The sequence below is a fragment of the Lampetra planeri genome, chromosome 31 (genome assembly GCF_965212315.1).
Source record: "Lampetra planeri chromosome 31, kcLamPlan1.2.h2, whole genome shotgun sequence".
Taxonomy (NCBI): domain Eukaryota; kingdom Metazoa; phylum Chordata; class Hyperoartia; order Petromyzontiformes; family Petromyzontidae; genus Lampetra; species Lampetra planeri.
In genome coordinates this window covers 5,867,394-5,890,390 of record NC_136137.1, presented here as the reverse complement: position 1 = coordinate 5,890,390, position 22,997 = coordinate 5,867,394, and the positions used below count along the sequence as shown (strand labels likewise).

The following is a 22,997-nucleotide window of genomic DNA, read 5'->3' as shown; positions in this document are numbered from 1 at the left end:
CAGTAATTTTTCTGTGACGGTTCCACCTGAAGACGGAAGCTTGTGTTGCCTCCGAAACGTCGTGATTTAATTTATTTTAAAAAATGTACCTACGTGACTTTACCGAAAAAACCAAAGAGTTTGTATTTAGTCGCACAGAAGCCGACACGGGGTAGTTGTCAGGGTAAAATGAAGTTGCGTTACTTTGGTTTGTGTGTCCGAGCTTTTGGAAGTGTCTATTTGTCTAATTGTCAAGAGGGTAAGTTCCTAATAGCATCACAACCTTATATCACAGGCACTTGCATATTTAATCACCTTTTTGAGTTATAGAGCCCCCTGATACCGATCAAAAAGAGTCATGAGCTTCATGAGCGAGGCTTGCTGAGGTGAGCAGACCCAACAGGTAGAGCTAATGCAAAAAAACCCCACTTTCAGCCCGAGTGGGAAAGCATTACGAAACAATTTGAAAACTTTTCTTTCAAGTGAATGTTCTGTGACAATCTCTTGCGCACACACTCGCAGGGCACACGTGCGAGTCACGCTGCCCCGCGAGACATCCCAATGGATTCTTTTTCATTTTCTCTTTCACTCCTCCCCACGACGTGACCGCTGACGGCACCCTACCACTCCAGGGAACACCATCTCGGAAGAAATGACCCCAACGGCGTGAACAACAACAACAACAACAGAAAAAAAACATCCCGGATTGAAATTCGAGCACGTAACAAATCACCATTGGAACCTCATTTGCCAGTAAAAAAATATGATAATTGTTTTTTTACCCTTCTATCTGGCAACAAAACTGACACCTTTTTTACAAGGAGTCATGTTTGCATAGACCACAATACCTGCAGCCATAATGCAAACAAAAAACATAACTCTGATAATATATGCACTGTCCTTGAAGTTGATTGGAAAGCTGTCTCGGGTGTGGACCAATCAACTTCAAGGACAGTGCAAATATTATCAGAGTTATGTTTTTTGTTTGCATTATGGCTGCAGGTATTGTGGTCTATGCAAACATGACTCCTTGTAAATAAGGTGTCAGTTTTGTTGCCAGATAGAAGGGTAAAAAACCAATTATCATATATTTTACTGGCAAATGAGGTTCCAATGGTGTAAATGCTTACCCCGAGCTCTCATACTCTGATGGTGCATTGTCTTTGAGTTGTGCGCCTTTTGGCGTCATCTGGTCCAACCCATGTGAGACTAGGCTCTAAGGAAAGCTGTCTCGGGTGTGGACCAATCAACTTCAAGGACAGTGCATATATTATCAGAGTTATGTTTTTTGTTTGCATTATGGCTGCAGGAATTGTGGTCTATGCAAACATGACTCCTTGTAAAAAAGGTGTCAGTTTTGTTGCCAGATAGAAGGGTAAAACAAGTATAACCCGTAAAAACAAAGTTTTTCACTATAAATCCTTTATATGCGTGGCGGCTAGAGTCCACTCGTCCTCTGGCTTGAGATGGCTGCCACCTATGGGTCAGATGATTGCATTGCACCATTAAGCAATTGGTAATTAAATATCATATTTTTGTCCTAAAAAGTGTAAAATTTTGGAAAAAAATGTTCACGAACATTAATTGTCACGCACAACGAGTCTGTGTGGAAAATGTCAGCTCGACTGGATCACGGGAAGTGGGTTAAAAAACGACCGAAAGATTTGCACGGTCGTAAGCAAGCAAGCGAACTTAATATAAAGGATTTAAAAACAATTATCACGTAACAAATCTTCACCCCTTGCACTTGCGACGCGTCGGTGGCGAGGCGCGTGGTCAGGGCCCCCGGGCTGTTCTTGAGATCGTCGAACCAGCCCACGTCCTGGCGCAGCATCGCCGCAAAGCCGCAACGGCGGAGCCTGCGTGTCAGCAGCTCTCCCGACTTGCTGAACATGTAGCCCTGCGCACGTGGCAACGCACGCGCACAAAGATAAAAGACAAAGATCCCCCGTATAGCCTTAACAGATTGTTGGGGCAAGTGCTCTTAGCGAGCACCTATGAAGGCTGGAACGGTACACGAGGGGGTGGGGTGGCCAGCACCACGCCCGAACGCCTTTGTCTCCCTAGTGGCGATGTTTACACACCGCACCAAGTACTCATTTCCCCTGTTCTGCAAAGGGGTTACCTCCGGTTTCCTCCGGTTATTGGCCAAAACATCTCCAACACCGAAAAGGTTACGCCGCAAATGACTCATTGCAACATCGCAGAAAACGTGTCTTGAGACTCAGTGGGACTCTCCCAGGTAAACAAGCGTGATAATACTCTCATATAAGTGCACAACTTCATCTATCTGTGATGAACGCTGCACTTTACGTCGTTTCCATGCAGGGGGCGCTGCAAACCTACGCACACCCTGCATGAACGACGGAGGCACAGGGACAGACGTTCGATTAAGTTGGAATCGATCTGCAGCTCTATGTCACTTTATCTCGATCCCGCAATCCCAAACAGGTTAAAGTCCGCATCGAAACGAACCCCCAGCAAGGCCATCTACTTAACGACGAGAGAAAATTCACACTAAATGTAATTTTCAATGAAGTCTTCCAGATGTAAAATGATATAAGCTTTTAATGAAGAAATATAATTGTCTTATTCAAAACATAATACAATTCAACGATGTTTCATTTTAAAATTTCTAAACGGAGCATCGGGTGCTTGCGTGAATGCGTCGTTCGTGTGCAACTTTTTTAGTGACTTTCCTGGCCAAAGGCCGTAAATGGTTATGAACAACCCCTAGTACAAAAACATAATTAATAACCACAATTTAAGATGCCCCACGAAGATATCGGCTTACCTGCAAGAAGTACGTGACGAATGACACGATGCCGATAAGGACAAAGAGGAGGCAGGTGAGGTTTATCATATTCCTCTGTTCCTCCTCAGTGGGCAAAGTAAAGGTCTGTAAAGTCACACGCAGAACACAGTTGATAGCCGGGGCATTAACACGTACGTTTTTGCTCTATTCGGTTATTTGCGAGACTTGTTCTTCGACTTATCAGGCGCGAACTAAAATAATAGGTTCAAAGAAAACCTATCTACGTGACTTTACCGAAAGACCCAAAGAATATCGATTCCTGCAGTCACGAAAGCTTTAAGTCAAGATTTAAAATAATAACATTTCAGCACAATCAGGGTAAAATGGAGGCAAAAGAGACGGTCAAAGCAGAGGCATGGCGAGATATTCTCCTCCGACAAGAGAGACCTCTTACCCCGAGGATTTCGCTAAAGAGGATCGCGAAGACCGGCTGGATCCCTCCGTTGATGGCCGCCCCCACCGCCCCAAACACCATGTAGGGCCACTCCGGTGCGTTGTACTTGAGAATGCGAGTGACGGGCGCGTGCTCCTCCTCATCCTCCTCCTCGTCGTCGTCAGCGACCTTGTTGACCTTCACGCCCGGCTTGGAGACGGACTGTTCCGTCTTTGCCGTGCTTTTTCTCCTGGAATGCACCTGGTCGGGGATTTCAAAACACCGTTAGGCACGTCACAATGCGCGGATATTTAAATAGCAGCCGTGGCCGGATGGCTACGCTGCCGCACGTGGCTTGCAGGATCCTGCGCTGTGGTGCCTGTAGGGCTGAATGATTAATCGATTTCAAATCGATTAATCGCATTTTGAAACAATGCGTAAAAAATAACGAGTCGTCTTTTCTTGTTGTTGTTGTTATTATTATTATTGTAAAGGAGAGCCGACACAAGATTGCAGGGGTTTCGTCCTTTAATCCTTTTCTCCCATCCACACCTGTCCCCAGCCGTCCCAATCTCGTTCCCGCCAAAGCCCCCTCTTCCCGCCCGTTCTACCCTTATATCTACTCGATCACCCCTCCCACTAACCCTCCTATTGGTGGAAATCCTTCCCCTGACACCCCTACATTATTATTGTTGTCCCATCATCACATCCACAAACGGCTGCGTGCTTTTCACGGCGCACCTCCGTTTTCCCATTTTTAAACTCTAAAACTCCCCCCCCTCTTTGATTTATTTTTTTGCTGAAACCCGAACGACGGAGGCGCGGCTGTGGTGCCGCGACACTTTGCACGCGCAGCTTCAACAATCGAATGCGTACGTTGTCGCCGGGTAGATTCGAGGCCATCGGCGTGATGAGCGAAAGCCCCACGTCGACCGCTGGGTTGGTCGTGGACCGTGAGCGGTTACGCAGAGAGGCTCTGTGTGTGGGGGCGGGGAGGGGGGGAAACGGGCGGCGCGTGACACACAGAGATGACGACGACGACCCAGACGTTGGGAAGAATTCTCTTCGCGGTGAATCAACCCACTGAGCTCTATTGCTCTGAGCTCAGCATGCGTCCCAGGAGAATAATGGGGGGGGAAGACGGCACATCAGCATTGGTTTAGCACGTCGGCTTTTGCGACCGATATTATTCGCAATAAAGGTTTTTTGGGTTTGATCGCGTAACCCAAAAAAACTTTAAAATTAATATTGGTCGCGGATGCCTACGTCGTGTTAAACTGACGAACCTCTTTGGGGAGGATACTTTTCTTAAAACCATAAAATTAGAGAAACTCACAATTCTGGCAAATGGGCTGATGAAGCTGGTTGTAATCACCAGCGAAACGTCGTACTCAAATTGTCAACGCTGTAAGTTTACTCTCCAACACACCGGTGTGCTGAAGTAGTAACCAATTGGCACGTTTTGTTCACATGGCAAACCGTACTTAAAGACTGTGTCGGGTGGTGGTGGGTTAACGACACATTTATATTTAAGGAATCTAACCAAACAAAACCTTTACTATGGATACTCTGATATCAGTGCTGCTTAACCTTCACTGCAGCATTGCAATCCTTTAGTTCTCCATCGTTAAAGATTGTATAATATGAAAAAAAAGTTGCAGATAACAGGCGATTTGACCCCAAAAAAAAGCCAAGCACTGCTTTATGAACAGCAGCATCAGACAACACCTACCGGAGGCTGTTTTGGTAACTTCCTCGACTAAAGGATCGCACTTTCTCAATCGGCTCTTCGATTCTGTCTTCATCTAAAGCACAAAATCACGACAAATCAACAATACACTCAGCACCACAGTGACCCGAACACGACAACCATGGCACTGCTGTTTTGAAATTCAAGAGCCGAATGGCTCACAGGGCTATACCTAATAAATGAACTTGAACTTGAGTGAAATATGTTTCGGCATTCTGCCGTGGCATAAAGGTCTGCACGCACAGAATTAAAATCCAGGAGTCACCGGTTTGATTCGGTATCCTGGCGTGGCAGCTGTCCACCTCGCGCTACACACGGGGGCACCACAGTCAGCCCATCGGCACGCGAAGTAAAGCGTGTTTGGGCTACTCCCAGTCTCTTCCAAGCCGTCTGGTCATCGTGGAAGAGTAGGCCAACATACGCTTCACACAGTGGCCCTCTGTAGTTCCCTCTTAGTGGGAGGCCCTTCCGCAGAGCCGGTCCAGCCACTAAGCGACCCTTGCAATTGCAAAGGGCCCCGTGGCCAGCAGAGGGCCCCCTAGAGTCACTGCTAGCTAGTGGGTGAAAACAATCATACATCAAAGGGGCCTCCAACCAAATTTTGCTTAGGGCCCCCAAAGGTCTAGGGCCGGTTCTGCCCTTCCGCCAGCAGCGGTGTGAGCACAGCAATTCCCACACCTCCGATCGGCACGCTTGGCTACCGTGCCGGTGCGAAAGAAGTTCAACACGCGTACGGAACACACGCATGCGCAAGCCGCCTTCAGCTATGGCTGCAGGGTTTTTGGTAGTACATGTTGTTTATGCCATTTATTGTGAAAATTCCGTCACAGTTCCTATGATTGCTTTTTCATTGCTTTCATGGCTTTATTTTGGTGATTTCGAAAAGTGTATTGGTTTAGCCATGTTTGTTTGTTGTAGTACAGAGTTAGACTGATGGCCTTAATCTAAGTTGGTTGTTGTTGTTGTTTGACTTGCATCCCACTGGGATTTTTGCACACAGCGTTGGTGTACGGTGCTTTTTCTGCAATATTTTGCTGTCTTTTCTTGGATTTTCTGTTTGCACTTAGTTACATATTCACTTTAAGATGTTTTTTGCTCATGTTTTTGTTTTTTGTTTGTTGCGGTTGCACCCGATTCAAGAGCCGAATGGCTCACAGGGCTATACCTAATAAATGAACTTGAAATGTTAACTTTCAAATCGCGTGCGTACCGTCGCCTCTGGAGCCGAGCATGTGGTCGCTTTGGCTCTGCAGCGTCACGAGGGTGAAGTAGACGCCCTGGCGAGCCATGAGAGCCTCGTGCGAGCCGCGTTCCACTGCGCAACCGAGCTCAAAGCCCACGATGACGTCGGCGCTGTGGATCGTCGACAGGCGGTGAGAGATTGAGATGGTGGTGCAGCCTTTTCGCACCTGGCGGGTTGACACATTTACAATCGGCGTGAGGGCCGGCATTGCGCCCCTCCACAGCCCACTTCGCCACGTTGTGGACGGAGATGGACCGACTGCTGCAGAGGTTGGCTGTATGTGTGTAGGTGCATTGAATTTATTTCTCACCACCGTACGTAGCCAACTGTGTTAATCGAAGGTGCGGGGGAAGGACAACAAACTAAACACGTCAAGCAGTTCTAAAGCAATGAGTTTTCAATCTCGATTGGCTGACAGACGTCCAGAGCTAATGGTATATAATTGTGACGTTAGATCGTTTATGCTACAGAATCGGTGGCCTGAATCCGTAGTTCGTTAAAATGGAACTGGGTGGCTAAGAGGTTAATATCCGGGTCTAAGCACCTGTAATTTAAAAAAAAAATGTTTAAGTGAGTCTCAGCCGAGTTACCAATCACTAAAAAAACCATAGCATATATATATCAAAAACATATCTATGAATTCCAGCTGTAAAAACATTTAAACATCGATTTTGCCACAAACATCTCTGTCGCAGACAGTGTGGCATTGTGTACCCCCCCCCCCCCTTAGCGTGTGGTTAAAACATTTGATTCAATTACACACAAGTACTTCTCTGGTATCCACCTCCGCAGGGACGTTACCTCGCACAGGCGGTGTGCCATGAAGCCACTTCGCAACAGTTCCAAATTGCCCGTTCTCTTACATTTTGGTTTTTCGGTAAAGTCACGTAGGTAAAAAATAAAATAAATTAAAACAACTAAATTAAATATTCTTGGTTCTTTCGGTAAATTCACGTAGAAGGGAAATAATAAAATAATATAAATATAAAAAAATAAAAATTCTCACGACGTTTCGACTGCAACACAAGCAGACAGTGTGGCAATCATGATGATTGCTTGTGTTGCAGTCGAAACGTCGTGAGAATTTTTATTGTTTTATATTTATATTATTTTATTATTTCCCTTCTACGTGACTTTACCGAAAGAACCAAGAATATGAATCCCTGCAGTCACGAAAGCTTTAAATCAAAACTAAATCAAAGTTGTTTTCTCTTCTGACAAGATTTCGAAAGGACAATTAAATACAAATTCACGTCGCGGACCTTGTCCAATGCAGATTGCACCACCGCTTCACTCTCGTTGTCCAGGGCAGAAGTGGCTTGATCGAGGAGGAGGATTCGGGGGTTACGCACGAGGGCTCGCGCGATGGCAATGCGCTGCTTCTGTCCTCCGCTCATCTGCCCACCGCCCTCTCCCACCATCGTGTCGAATTTCTGTTCAGCCAAGCAGAGCAAGACAATGCAAGTGACTGGCATACTTCATACCGAGTAGAGTAATGCATTATAACTGACTGGCACACTTTATACTGAGTAAGGCAAGACAGTACGAATGGCTGAAAAACATGTCAAATGAAGCAATACATTAAAAGTGATTCGCACACGTTATGTCAAGGAATTATTTATGTTCTCAACGGCTTGCTCAGTTTGCGCAACGGGTATACCCAGTATCAGAATTTTTATTTAGACTGTAGGAGGAATCCGATGAGCTATGAGGCTCTTTTTCACAGATGTCCGGTGTGGGCAGGTCAGCGTGCTACAAAATAGCTTCCAGTTCACACAAAATACAAAGTAAATAAATATGCTATGAATGTATTACACGCTTTATTTCGAATAGGTGCAATAAAAATCTGTCTGCAATTTACACCTTGTCGAACCTTTTTGATTAATTAATCTTACATTCTCCAAAACAAGATTTTAAAAAGCAACATTATTTGATGCATTGCACCGGAAAAAAACCCGTTTCGCTGCACAAGGGTGTAAAGCAATTTAACGCAATTAATTTAGATATTATATACATCCTGCATTGAAAGATAATAATAAATACGCATTTTACGTACCAAACACAAAATAAAAATTATTCATTTTGTGATTTGTATAATGTACATTTTTGTCGGACCAAGTCCCACATCTTAAGAGAGGTTCCTTGCCTATAGCATCGGGAAATTCACCAGCAAGGCTGACTGCTGATGAGACACTGTGTGTCGAAACTGGTCGAGTGTTTGCTTGCATTGAACCAATGCCGCTGAAAATATAGACTCCCAGAAGGCCTTGTGATAGGAAGTACTTTATGTTTTTGTATAGTCAGGGATATATGAAGAAGTAATTATATATTTATAGTTTTATTCTTATTATTTTATTATTTCCCTTCTACGTGACTTTACCGAAAGAACCAAGAATATGAATCCCTGCAGTCACGAAAGCTTTAAATCTAAATATAATTATATATTGTCTGCTTATTTATTTAATTTTAGAAGAACAAGCCTCAGACTCGTGAATCTTTTTCAAGAGATTCTCGCATACTAAGAAAGTTTTTGAAATTACAAATTAATGTTTATTTTCTTGGTTCTTTCGGTAAAGTCACGTAGAATGGAAATAATAAAATAATAAAAATAAAACATAGTAAAAGAATATAATAATATAATATATTTAAAAATATATATATTTTATTATTTCCCTTCTACGTGACTTTACCGAAAGAACCAAGAAGATGAATCCCTGCAGTCACGAAAGCTTTAAATCGAAATTTAATGTTTATTTATTTGTTAATATATTTATGCTCCATTGCTTGACGAAGGCCTCCTCACGATGTGTCTGTCGCGAGGGGCTATTTGACCATACTTCACCACAATGGTCCCACAACCCAGATACCCTCATACAGCAGTGAACAGCACATTCAGATCAACACGTACACATGTACACACACAGGGCCGGATTACGGAACGCTGGGGCCCTAAGTCATGCCAAGCTTAAGAGGTCCCATCGAGGAATGCCTGGATATTTTTGTCATATCCATATCGGAATGAAAATAACCGTTTTCGAGAGCATTTTTTCCCTTTCTCCCTTACTCTTCAATCGATTGCGTAAAACTTTAAACTTTGTATGAATGTTTTTTCTTCATATTTAGTGGTCTTCACTAATTTATAACGAGAGCAGTGTTCTTCACTCATTTTCAGAGAGGGGCCCACTTTCGCCGATAAGACATCATCAGTGCGAGTGGCCACCACACATTTGAAACCATTGGGGATTGACAGCATCACGATAATGATGGGGGGATGTTTTCACCATTTGTGTATTGTCGAGGACCGCACATCAGGGGGCCACCAGTGGCCCGACTTGGCCTTGCAATGAAGAACACCGCCCTAAGCCGTAACTTACTTATCTTCGTGCCTAAATCCGGCCCTGTAACACGCATACGACACATGTCACGCGGCCCGGGTGTGCTCGTAACGTAGCGTGCGCGCGCTCGCGCGTACATGCGGGAGCTCCATGATGAAGTTGTAGGCGTTGGCACGGCGAGCTGCCTGCTCCACGTCGCTCATGGTGACGTTGTCGCGGCCGTAGCGGATGTTCTCCGCGATCGTCGTGGCGAACAGAATGGGCTCCTGCTCCACGACGCCGATTAGTGACCGCATCCAGCGCAGGTTCAGCGAGCGGATGTCGTGCCCGTCCAGCGTCACCTTGGGTGGGGGCGCAAAGTCGGACGGACGGTTACGCAGGCACGCGCGTGCGTACGTACTGAACTTTTTTTGCACCGTGCGTAGCCAACCGTGCCAATCGGAGGTGCGGTGTTGAGTTTATGTGCAGTGTTGAGTCTGTGGGCAGTGTTGAGTCTATGGGCAGTGTTGAGTCTATGGGCAGTGTTGAGTCTGTGGGCAGTGTTGAGTCTATGGGCAGTGTTGAGTCTATGGGTAGTGTTGAGTCTATGGGCAGTGTTGAGTCTATGGGCAGTGTTGAGTCTATGGGCAGTGTTGAGTCTATGGGCAGTGTTGAGTCTATGGGTAGTGTTGAGTCTATGGTGCGGTGTTGAGTTTATGTGCAGTGTTGAGTCTATGGGCAGTGTTGAGTCTATGGGCAGTGTTGAGTCTATGGGCAGTGTTGAGTCTATGGGTAGTGTTGAGTCTATGGGCAGTGTTGAGTCTGTGGGCAGTGTTGAGTATATGGGCAGTGTTGAGTCTATGGGTAGTGTTGAGTCTATGGGCAGTGTTGAGTCTATGTGCAGTGTTGAGTCTGTGGGCAGTGTTGAGTCTATGGGCAGTGTTGAGTCTATGGGTAGTGTTAGTCTATGGGCAGTGTTGAGTCTGTGGGCAGTGTTGAGTCTATGGGCAGTGTTGAGTCTATGGGTAGTGTTGAGTCTATGGGCAGTGTTGAGTCTATGTGCAGTGTTGAGTCTGTGGGCAGTGTTGAGTCTATGGGCAGTGTTGAGTCTATGGGCAGTGTTGAGTCTATGGGCAGTGTTGAGTCTATCGGTAGTGTTAGTCTATGGGTAGTGTTGAGTCTGTGGGCAGTGTTGAGTCTATGGGCAGTGTTGAGTCTATGGGTAGTGTTGAGTCTATGGGCAGTGTTGAGTCTATGTGCAGTGTTGAGTCTGTGGGCAGTGTTGAGTCTATGGGCAGTGTTGAGTCTATGGGCAGTGTTAGTCTATGGGTAGTGTTGAGTCTATGGGCAATGTTGAGTCTATGGGCAGTGTTGCGTCTATGGGCAGTGTTGAGTCTATGGGCAGTGTTGAGTCTATGGGTAGTGTTGAGTCTATGGGTAGTGTTAGTCTATGGGCAGTGTTGAGTCTATGGGCAGTGTTGAGTCTGTGGGTAGTGTGTATATTGAACTTCTTTTGCACCGTGCGTAGCCAACTGTGCCAATCGGAGGTGCGGGGGAAGGACAGCAAACTAAACGCATAGAGCAGTTCTACTGAATTGAGTTTTCAATATAGATTTAGAAGTGCATAGCTCCATTTGGACGATTTTTGACCCCCCCCCCCCCATTGTCACAAAAAGTCAGACCCCCCCCTCAAATATGACGTCACAAAGCTCTGCCCTTCCCCCCCCCAAAAAAAAATAAAACATGCTGCAAATGGCTTTAAACTATTGTCATTGTAGTGCGTATTTAATGTGGCACTGCACTCTGATGTTGTAGGAGAAAACATTTATTCAAAAGTCTATTTAATTAAGTAGAACGTGTTGTCTATATTTATTTAAAGTTGCGCATTTTGACGTGACGTCACATTTCTCAACCGGCCCCCCCTCGTCACACATCGTCACAAATGTCCGACCCCCCCCCCCCCCAGGTGCGTGACGTCATTTATGGACGGCCCCTAGGGTGCAACGCTACTCTGTGGGTTTTCTCAAGTAATTTGTGGACAATATTATTTTTTTCTCAGATTGAGACTGTCCAATCACCGGAGTCCTTGAGGACTAGCAAGTTAATCAGGTCTAATGTGACATTATCATATTCTAGATTTGAAGCTTTCGTGACTGCAAGGATTCATATTCTTAGGATTTTTTCGGTAAAGTCACGTAGGTAAAAAAAATAAAAATTAAAAATAATTTACTTGATACAGCAAGCGTGCTGTGACGGTTCCACCTGAAGACGGAAGCTTGTGTTGCCTCCGAAACGTCGTGATCTTTATTTTATTTTACTTTTATTAATTTAAATTTTTTACCGACGTGACTTTACCGGAAAAACCTAAGAATATACATTAGTATATGACTAGAATATAATTTTCATACACAATTACATCGACTTTTACCACGCACGATTTGCAACGCGCAGCGTGTACGTAATGAATCGACGTCAACCGCTGACTTAACGACGAATCGTTACCTCGACAACGGTTAGCGGGTCGGAATGGCTGGGATGCATTTATCTGGAGTGGGTCCGTGGACGGCTGCGCCCTCTGTCCGCTCACCTTGCCCTCCTGGGGGTCATAGAAACGCTGAATGAGCTGCATGGCCGTGCTCTTGCCTGCGCCGCTCGGTCCGACAAAAGCTGTGGTCTCTCCTGCGTTCACCTTCAAGTTGAATGAATGCAATGCCTGTGGGGAGGAGCGACAGAGAAAACAGCATCTCCACAATGTATGATGGCCGTACCAGAACATGTAATACTAATAAGAACATGCATGCAGTGAGGGGCGGGCTGCCAGCCTTGTGGGTTTGACCCAGACCATCCGGAAATTGGAATCCGAGTTCGTGTGGAAGGGATTCATTTGTGCCGAGATGTGGTGGCATTGCACTGATGTTTGTTACCCTTTACGCGCACAGCTGTGATTATACCTAAGCTGGCCGAGATATATGTTTGGGTTTGGTCTCCAGCGGAACAGGTGGAAACCCGAATGCAGGCCTCCAATCAGCGATGGATGAGGGCAGCTTGCTGGGATTGGCAGAGCCACAAGGTGTGCTCTCAATATTTGCAATTACAGAGGGTGCTGTGCAGTTTCTTTCCCAATTTTAAGGATGTATCTTAAAGTATGCGTATAACAGGTAACAATTCTCACGCGCGATGCTAGTGACGGAACACAAATCATCTTCTCACATAGAGACTCAGGGACTCGCGTAGAGACCCGTAGACTTAAATAGAGACCCATCAAACGTATACGGACAGGGACCTATAGACTCACACGGAGATTCATAGACTTATAAAGAGAATCACAGGCTCGCGCAGACACCCTCAGAATCATATGGTGGGGAGTGGATGAGCAACATTTATCCGTTCATGTCGAGTTTGATGAATGAGACATTGGACGGCTTCATGAGCAGCTGGGAGGAATATCTGAAATGCTGCCGGTTGAGTTTCGAATGAATGATGGAAGCGGGCAGTGGTTTTAACTCCGTTGTCCACGGTTTTGAGAACGGTGGCTGCGATCGCACGCCGGAAAATTCTCAAGGAATGTGGCAGACAGCCGCATCTGCTGTGCGACGATCTGATGCTGTTTATTGCGAACTGCGGATATCAAATCACAACAAATGATGGAGTTTCTTTTTAAATGAAGGTTACTTTCAAGCGGCAGGGTTGAGCATGGGTAGTGATTGGATCGGTGACGACCACAGGTTTGCATGGTCACAGAAGCGCAGTGGTACGTGGTATACCATAGAGGGCAGTGCAGCCAAATCCGATGTAATACTACTGAACTGTTTATAAGACCAACTTTTATGGGGAGTTGTAGGTAGCATAGCGGTTATCACGCTGTGACGTACTATCAATTCGGCGACCCGAGTTCGATTCCTGCTCACGGTCAACACCAGTGTCGATTATCTGAACTGCTCCTGGGCATTCCCTAGGTCGACTCAGCCTCAAATGAGTACCTGCTGCGGTGTGTACAACATTGCCACGAGGGAGACAAAGGCGGCTGGGTGTGGTGCTGGCCACCCACCCGCCCGTGTGCCGTGCCGGCCTTCATAGGTGCTGCTCGCTAACAGCACTTGCCCTGACAGCGCTGTTAAGGGGCCATCCATTGAGTCGGTCCGCAAAAATCTGTCAAAACTTGACCCCTCCTCCCCTCCCTGTACGCACGGCCGATATTTAATCCACGCAGAAACGATCAAGGATTAATAATATTCACGTGTTTAAGCAAACAGATAGTCCACCGCCGGACCATCTAACTCATTTGAAGGCCAATGTAGACAAATTATTATCGAGGCTTCACCCCCTCCCCCCCCCCGTTTCCTATGCGTACATTGTCAGTAGACCTCCCATACGCAAGCGTACGCATTTGGGTTAATCCCCCCTCTCTCCCCTCCATGCGTACGGACTAAATGGATGGCCCCTAAGGCTATACGGGGAATCTGTGTCTTGGTGCGTGCGAATGGTAATAACTTCACACCGTGAGGTCGAGGCGAGTAGGGTAACTGAACTTCACGTTGTGGAACTCGATGTCTCCCTTGACCTTCTGCAGAATGTTGCCATCGTCAGACATGCAGTCGATTATTGGCTCCTGTTGAACACGACAGATCATCGTTACAGGAATTATTTAGCAAGCATTTTTTTTGCTTGTTTTTTTATTGAAACCTCGATGTAACAACGGGACCGGCCCACATTTGAGCTTGAATATGCGAAGGGTTACAAAAATATTATCAGAAGCATGGTCATGAACATGGAAGCACTCGGGTGGAGACCAGTGGAGTCAACATCGGTGGTGCAACTGCACCAAGGCCCATGGGCCAGAGATAAAGACATTTTAAATCAGAAAGCTTTGACTTTAATTTCGTCAATGGAGATTTTTTTAATTGATTTATTGGGATTTTGTATATGAGACAATGCACGTTAAGAACGTTTCAGTCTAATGATATATTTCACAATTACATGGAAGCCAATTGTACGTTTCCCTATTCCATTTAGAAAATTGCATTCGCATCTACGAGTAGATGTTTCACATTAATTGAACCACTCACCACTGCATAATAGTGGCGGCAGTTGTTAGCGCACAGCCTTATAAACCCGGTGACCTGACCTCGAATCCAGGCCACGGTCAACATCAGTGGCCGAGCGATATCTGAACCTGTCCTGGCCACCACCTACACCAACCCATACTGACCAGCGTGGTGAAGTATGGTAAAAGAACCCCATTGTAAGGTAACAGGTTGCCATAGGCTGCTGCGGTGCTACATGCTGGGCAGCAGATGGCTGTGCAAAAAACGATGACATTTAATAGCCCCTGTGACAGAATATGTCATATCAGAATCTTTTAGACTGGAGGAATCCGATGAGCTATGAAGCTCTTTTTCACGCAAGTCAAGTAGACACAGCGTGGGGAGGTCTTCATTCCGCAGTGGACCGACACGTGGTTAGAAATTATGATTCTTCTGACGTCGATGATTATTATGAAACACTCACCCGGTCAATGATGTTAAAGACATGGGTAGCAGCTCCACGACCGGATGCAAATGCTTCAAGACAAGGGGAAGCCTGGCCCAGGTTGATGGCTCCTACGAGCACGCCAAAGAACACCTGCCGACGGTTGAGACAAACTATTTGAAGGTCGACTCAAGACGACCAGGAACATGACCGTACCAAACGGAGACGAAACATGACCACCGTTGAAGCACCCCGGGTGGACATCAGTGGCGTAGCTATGGAGTGTGCAGGCCGTGCAACTGCACCGAGGCACACAGGTGGGAGAGGCCCAGGCTGCATGCTACGAGGACGTTGACGGGGTGGGGGGTGACATTGAACAGAGGACCTCCCATGTCATCGTCTACACCATGGGCATAGACCGAGGGGCGGGCCTAGAAAGAAATGTTAAGATCAAAATACGAAGAATTGTGGAGCTGACATGGAAGACGATGACCGTGTGGACAGGAATGAGTGGAGCGGAGCGGGCAGACAGATCTGATATGAGTGGGAATCATACCAGGAAAAAAGACGATAAACTCTTTATCGATTTAAAGCTTTCGTGACAGCAGGGATTCATCTTCTTGGTTCTTTCGGTAAAGTCACGTAGAAGGGAATAATAAAATAATAAAAATAAAACATAATTAAATAATTCTCACGACGTTTTGGCCACAACGGACGGCTGCTTGCGTTGTGGCCGTAACGTCGTGATAATTATTTTATTATGTTTTATTTTTATTATTTTATTATTTCGCCTTCTACGTGACTTTACCGAAAGAACCAAGAAGAAAACTTCGTATCGTTCATAAATGTGTGTGCTCCAAGTAAAATGAATATTATCGATAATTTAGTGGACAAGTATAGATATAGTTATAAAGAGTATGACATGCATAAGTTAAATGCGCTAAAGTGCCATTGGCAAAATAATTGTTATTGTGCTGTGCGCGTGAATAGTTAATAATAAGTCTTAATCAAACAGTCACATTTGACCCACCGCTGAATCAGATGTCAACACAAGTGGAGAACTCAATGCACTTTAGTTAGACAACCTAAATATTAACTTTTTGGAATGCAATATCGATCGAACTACCCCCACACTACCCAACCTCAGCAAGACTGTTTTAAAGACTCTCTCTGTAGACCTCAATATTTCTGAAAAGGAAAAATAAAGACATTTGGCCAGCACAAAAAAGACCCTTTCCATCCATTGCTTAAAATCTGCATCGCACGAATTTGCCACGCTAAAAAATTGAGGCGATGCTGATTGTCTCTTTTTGACAATGAAGATGTTTTTGCACCTCGAGTTCGTTCCACAAGGTCAGAACGGTGAATCGGTCGTTTTATTTGTCCGTATTACCCAATAGGTGCCACAGTAGATACTGTGCCTGGGGCCTACTGAAACTAAAGGGCATTTGAAAAAAAGTTTATCCTGTGTTTTGTTTGTATGATAAAAACAATGTAACCAAGATATCTGCTTGCGTACATATGTTTACGTGGCTGCTCGTCGACATTCCTTCGCAGTGTCAACGAGTCGTTGACTCGTTGCAAGTAAGGAGTATTACAACTAACATAAAAAAAATTAAGCTTAAACGAAAGTAAGGCAACATATGGCGTTCGCCATGTGGCCGTCCTGTCAGAACGTCCAATTTGTTTATTGATGAAAATGAACGGCATCCTTTTAAAGCTGCGTCATCCGATATGATGATCAGAGTGAAAAAAAAATTGCTGAAGAAATTTGTCGCTTGTAATATTTTTAGCGAGTCTAAATTAAAGTAGTCCCGGTACTTTTTGATCAACCCTCGTATGTTGTACTTTTGCAATTTGAACGTATATACTGTGACTATTTAACGTAATAAAAAAAAGTTCGTTGTTTCTATTGTTCGTTGTAACTTTCTGACCACGTGCCCGTACTGGACATGTGTGAAAAAGAGCTTCATAGTTTATCGGATTTCCCCAGGATAAATAAACATTCTGAGTATGGTGTCTGTCTGTGGACTGTGAGCGCCTGTACCTGCAGAAGTGTCCCTGGGCTGTATTCTTCTTCTTCTAAGACGAGGTTGGAGCCATACCAGAAGGCGAGTGCATAGCACAAGAAGATGATGAACCACATGTATCCTTGGAAAAAGCCCAGAATCATGCCTTTCCAGATGCCCCACTTCTGTGCCATCACCAGATTATTGTCGTACCTGCACGTCAATTAACTCAAAATTATTATTGACACAACAATCGCAAAATCTTCAAGTTTTTCCATTACAAAACAAATGGCGCAAGTACATCCTCTCACTAGACACATGCGACCTGGTCACAGATGATAGCTCAACGAAGTGGCTTTTGTGGAATATTATAGCAGCCAAATACTCTGAACGCACGTTGATTCTAAATGTGGAGGGGAAAAACCGGAGGACCCGGAGAAGAATCCAACACGGGAAGAACATGCAAACTCTAAAAATACAGCAGGCATCAGGGTCTGCATTGAACCCATGACCTCCTGTATACCAGGCGAGGCAATTAACATCTCACCACCGCGGCGCGCAGTCGTGGCACGCAACCTCCAAGACCTGGTCTGCCAATATCCCACCACCTGGTCTTAGGCCTCCCCCTTGGTTGCCAGACTTGTGGAGCCCATCAGTTAGATACGTATGTTGTAACTAACCGTGCTAATCAGAGGTGCGGGGGAAGGACAAAAAACTAAACGCAAAAAGCAGTTTCTAAATAAACGAGTTTTCAATCCAGATTTAAAAGTGCATAGCTCCAGCGGCTTCCTAATATCGGAAGGAAGAGCGTTCCAGACGGCCGCGTAAGGGGACGTCCATAAATTACGTCACGCAATTTTGGACTATTTTTGACCCCCCCCCCTCTTCGTCACACGGCGTCACAAAAAGTCAGACCCCCCTCAAATATGACGTCACAAAGCTCTGCCCCCCCCCCCCCCCCAAATATATATAAATTATGCTTCAAATCGCTTTAAACTATTGTCATTTTAGTGCGTATTTAATGTGGCGCTGCACTCTGATGTTGTAGGAGAAAAGATTTATTAAAAAGTATATTTAATTTTCTTGCTGTGGGTTTCACACCTGGTGATGATTGCTTGTGTAGCAATTGAAACGTCGTGAGAATCTTATTGTTTTACATTTTTATTATTTTATTGCTTCCCTTCTACGTGACTTTACCGTAAGAACCAAGAATATAAGTAGAACATGTCGTCTATATTTATTTAAAGTTGCGCATTTTTATGCGACGTCAAATTTCTAAAACCCCCCCCTCTCGTCACACATCGTCACAAATGTCTGACCCCCCCCCCCCCCCAGGTGCGAGACGTCATTTATGGCGTAAGCGCGCCTGTACCGTACGCACGGTGCCTACCGATCTTCCTCTTTTTTCTCTCCGCCAAATGCTGCCACAGTGCGGATGGAAGAGAGAACCTCCTCGGCCACGGCTCCTGCCTTGGCGTAGGCCTTCAGCTCCCGGCCTGTCATGCGTGCCACGAACTGACAGCAGCCGGCGAGAAACGTGGGAAGAAATTATCGGTGGCACTCAAAGTAGTCAAAGGGAGGGAGATTTCGATTCAAAGCTTTCGTGACTGCAGGGATTCATCTTCTTGGTTCTTTCGGTAAAGTCACGTAGAAGGGAATAATCAAATAATAAAAATAAAACATAATAAAATAATTATCACGACGTTTCGGCCACAATGGACGGCTGCTTGCATTGTGGCCGAAACGCCGTGATAATTATTTTATTATGTTTTATTTTTTATTATTTTATTATTTCCATTCTACGTGACTTTACCGAAAGAACCAAGAAGAAGAGAGGGAGATGTTATGAGAATAGGGTTTGACCCTCTCTGGCAATGAAACAGGTGTTAGGATTAACGCGTAGGAGGCTTTCGCGAACAATATCATCCATAATAGAGGTTTTTTTTGGGTTAGATCGCTTATAAATTTATAAATGGCTTGGCTCTCAAACACACAAGCGGTGTGCTGTACTAGTGACGAATTGGCCACGTTCTGTTAACGTGACAACCCTTACTAGTTGGCTGTGTCGGGTGGTGGCGGGTTTAACGACACATTTATATATTTACGCGATCTAACCCCAAAATAAGCCTCTATTAAGGTGTTACTATGTTAAAACACTAGACACAAACGTTTTGCAAGGAATTATATCTACATTAACCACATATACTTGCGGTGGATATGCAAACAAAAAACACGCTCTGGTGATATATGATGCATTGGACCGCACCAGAGACAGCTTTCTTTAGAGCCTATTCTCAAACAGTGTTAGACCAGAGGACACCAAAAGGCGAACAGCACAAAGACAATGCCACTATTAGAGCATTTGTAGCTGGCGGTGATGGAGATGGCGGTGATGAGTATCGTCGAGTGAAGAGGGAGAGCCCGTCCGTGTCTTCTGTCGTATGGCTTATGTCGATGCAAAGCTACAACTGACAATGTCACATTTAGGTGGTCAGGCCAGATAGCCGGGTCAGGAACGGCGGAGTGCATCGCCGTGATGATGTCGCCTTCGTATATGCGTCGTTGTACGTTGCATGGTCTGTTGTGGATGACCCACAATCACACATTGGAGATTTTTTTTTCTCCATTTGTGCATCAGGTATCCGCATCTGCCATAGTTTTTTACGGATGCGATTAATGTATGTGTGTGTGTACGTGTAACTCAGGGTGGGAGCGCGGAGGTGCAGCAGTTAGCGCGCTGCGCCACGAACGTGACCCACCCGGGTTCGATTCCCGCTCACGGCCAACACCAGTGACTATTATTTGAGCCGGTTCTGGGTCTCCCCTAGGTCGACTCAGCCTCAAATGAGTACCTGGTGCAGGTGTGTAAACATCGCTACTATGGAGATCAAGGCGGCCGGGCGTGGTGCTGGCCACCCACACCCCTTAGCCGGCCTTCATATGTGCTCGCTAACAGCACTTGCCCCAACATTCTGTTACAGGCTATACGGGGGATCTTTGTCGTTTTTGTTGTCTGTAACTCAGGCCGTGATGGTTGTGTGTGTTTGTGAGTGAGCGTCACTGGATTCGTGGCGGTGTTGTGTGTGTGTGTGCATGCAAGCGTAAGGGAGAGTGGAGATCAAGAACTGCATAAAACCATTTTTGTTACGGCTGATGGCAAATACGAACTGCTACTCGTAGATGGCCGCAGTTACTTTATATTTTACATCGGGGGCCGGCAACCAAAATAACAAGAAACCCTTTTTTTCTTCTAATTCGGTAATACAGGGTGCATAATTTTTTTTAACACTTATATGGCGCTATCGTTTTTAATGGATAAAGAACGGATAATACACTGTAACATTATAACAAATGTAGTATGTTAATAGCTTCAAAAAGTCAAAGAGTCTCCACTTGTTCGCCATCATTGTCAGCATATTGCCTGGAATCTTCTTCAGCGTGGTACTGTTACAAATTCTCAGAAGTGTTAACATTGTTTTGAAGCACCGTGTATTTCAAGAGCGGCAATGCACGTGAACACAAAGGCGGTGGCCCTCCATGAATAGCGCCACCAAGCAGTCCTTAAAGAGCCCCATGTGACTCCTTGAAGGGTTGCCGACCCCCTGGTCTATATTAAACAGTATTATCGGGTACAATCCATCCGGGTAATTGCTCGATTATATATTTCTGCTGGATTGCAGAGCCCGTTGAGGTCGCAGTGACCCACAGACACACACAGAAACCCACAGACACACACAGAGACCCACAGACACACACAGAGACCCACAGACTCACACAGAGACCCACAGACACGCACAGAGACCCACAGACACACACAGAGACCCACAGACACACACAGAGACCCACAGCCACACATAGAGACCCACAAACACACACAGAGACCCACAGACACACACAAAGACCCACAGACACACACAAAGACCCACAGACACACAGAGACCCACAGACACGCACAGAGACCCACAGACACACACAGAGACCCACAGACACACAGCGAAACACACACGAAGCGAAACTCACCCCCCTCCTCCTCCTCAGATCTAGTGAGGGGTGGGGTGAATCATTTATGAGTTTCCCCCGGAAATTTCTTCCCATTTCCAGCCCTGAATTTATTACGGGAGACTGCAACAGTTTTCTTTCATAGACGGGAACTCGTGGTTTGCGATGAATTGAGCGGCTTGCGTGAACTCAGCACTCACGGAGCCCATGAGCGCACCACCCAGGCCGAGCAGGGGGCTGACTGCCAAGATGACCAGGGTCAACTTCCACCCGTTGAGAAAGCCGATCAGGAATCCGCAGACGAACGTCGTGAAGCGCTGAATGAAGATGCTCATTTTGTCCGCAATGGCATCGTTGATCTTGTTGATGTCACTGCGAACACAAGGGAGATGTTAGCTGCCTCGCCTGGTATACAGGAGATTGTGGGTTCGATCTCGACCATGGCATCTATACATTTGGAGTTTGCGTGTCTCTCTTCCCGTGGTTGCGTGTAATTTATTTCTCCGGGTCCTCTGGTTTTTACCTCCACATTTCTATATGTGCGTTTAGACTATTTGGTTGCTAGAAATGTTAAGCCGCTTCTTTGGGCTATCATTTGTAGCCAGGTCGCTTCTTAAAAAGAGCTATATAGCTCAGTGGACCTTAGCTGCTAAAAAAAAATGGTTTTAGTTTTACAAAAATCACCCGGTTAGCATCATAGACCGTTGGCACAAGAGCTGTTAGTGAGCACCTATTAAGGTAGTGTGTGTGGCCAGTACAATGTCCGGCCGAGTTTGTCTCCTCAGCTCTGATGTTTATATGCGGTGCCAGATGTTTATACACCGCGGGGAGAGAGAGAACACGCGAACTCTCTAAAAACAACAGGAATCATCAGAGTCCGGGATCGAACCCATGTTTTCCTGCGTACCAGGCAATTGAGATAACATCTCATCGTCACTGCAAAACGATCACGGTTACATTATTATTATTTAAATTATGCCCATACTACTGTGTAAATATTCCCGGTTGTACTGTGTATATAGAATCCCGTAATTGTTCTTGAACCAAAATTATTGGCCCTGAAAAATCTCCCAGCATGTGGAGTGAAACGTTGGACATTATAGCATGCGGCACAACTCGGAAAACATTCGGAGAGACGTTTTGCTGGCGGTTAAGATGGAATCGGCGTCAGTGGCCAAAGTGTTGGCATCCTTACTCGGATATACGCGTGTTCAGTTCACCAACGGAGTTCACGTCAAACCAGCCGATCTCCATGCGCATGATGTTATGGAAGAAAGCCTGCCGGATTCTGAGCACCTGCCTAGCGGCGGCCATCACCCAGAAACAGATCTGGACACACACACGCCGCACACACAACATAACCACTGTCCGTGAGTGGTAAAATTACCTGATTTCTATGCAGACGGTTGTACATTTATCTGCTGATGTTCCCAGTAAGACAAAGGACTCTACTATACAACCAAACCTTGTATCAAACAAAATGTGATTGTCTGTAAAGGTGCCTTTCTTAAACCAAGGCCCCTGTACATCACTTATAATTTTCCACGTAAGCTTTCGCGACCAAAACAATTCGTAACAAAAAAACATATATTAGATCGCGCAAGTAGTGCGATTACTCATGAACACACCGTGATAATGCTTTATTAATTGTGTCAGGTGAAGGAGGCAAATGCGGCACACACATTTTGCCCGAGCGATGATCTGCCAACGCCTCGCTGCTGCCTCCGCAGCGCTGGATTACAGGCCGAGTGCATAGCCACCACCACCCAGCCGCTACCAAAGCCACGCATGCATCTATGCTGGACTTCTTTCGCACCGTACATCGTGAATCGTGTTACGCTAAAAAGGCAAAGACTACGCTGGCCCCGTTGCAAGAAGCAACACGAAACGTATGCTCGAGTACTCGATGGATTTGTCAGTGCAGGATTCCTTCGGTGTATGCGAGGGACACGTTCCGAAGATGCCCGTGAATAACACATTTCTCGGATAATGATATTGGCACAAGCACCTTTTTTTTTAATTAATTTAACATAAATACATAAGCTT

General features: G+C 45.6%; 1 protein-coding gene across 1 annotated transcript in view; it reads right to left on the bottom strand.

Annotated features, from left to right (window-relative positions):
* Nucleotides 1-22,997, bottom strand: part of ABCB11 (ATP binding cassette subfamily B member 11) — a 44,090-nt gene that overhangs the window by 11,810 nt on the left and 9,283 nt on the right. The window contains exons 7-21 of the mRNA XM_078609100.1: nucleotides 22,147-22,280; nucleotides 21,152-21,323; nucleotides 18,343-18,467; nucleotides 16,991-17,165; nucleotides 14,983-15,096; nucleotides 13,973-14,083; nucleotides 12,062-12,187; nucleotides 9,633-9,836; nucleotides 7,423-7,593; nucleotides 6,128-6,326; nucleotides 4,900-4,972; nucleotides 4,044-4,143; nucleotides 3,189-3,428; nucleotides 2,774-2,878; nucleotides 1,718-1,879 (exon numbers count right to left, since the gene is read on the bottom strand). Of these exons, the coding sequence (XP_078465226.1) occupies nucleotides 1,718-1,879; nucleotides 2,774-2,878; nucleotides 3,189-3,428; nucleotides 4,044-4,143; nucleotides 4,900-4,972; nucleotides 6,128-6,326; nucleotides 7,423-7,593; nucleotides 9,633-9,836; nucleotides 12,062-12,187; nucleotides 13,973-14,083; nucleotides 14,983-15,096; nucleotides 16,991-17,165; nucleotides 18,343-18,467; nucleotides 21,152-21,323; nucleotides 22,147-22,280 (2,211 nt within the window). The remainder of the gene's footprint in view (nucleotides 1-1,717; nucleotides 1,880-2,773; nucleotides 2,879-3,188; nucleotides 3,429-4,043; nucleotides 4,144-4,899; nucleotides 4,973-6,127; nucleotides 6,327-7,422; nucleotides 7,594-9,632; nucleotides 9,837-12,061; nucleotides 12,188-13,972; nucleotides 14,084-14,982; nucleotides 15,097-16,990; nucleotides 17,166-18,342; nucleotides 18,468-21,151; nucleotides 21,324-22,146; nucleotides 22,281-22,997) is intronic.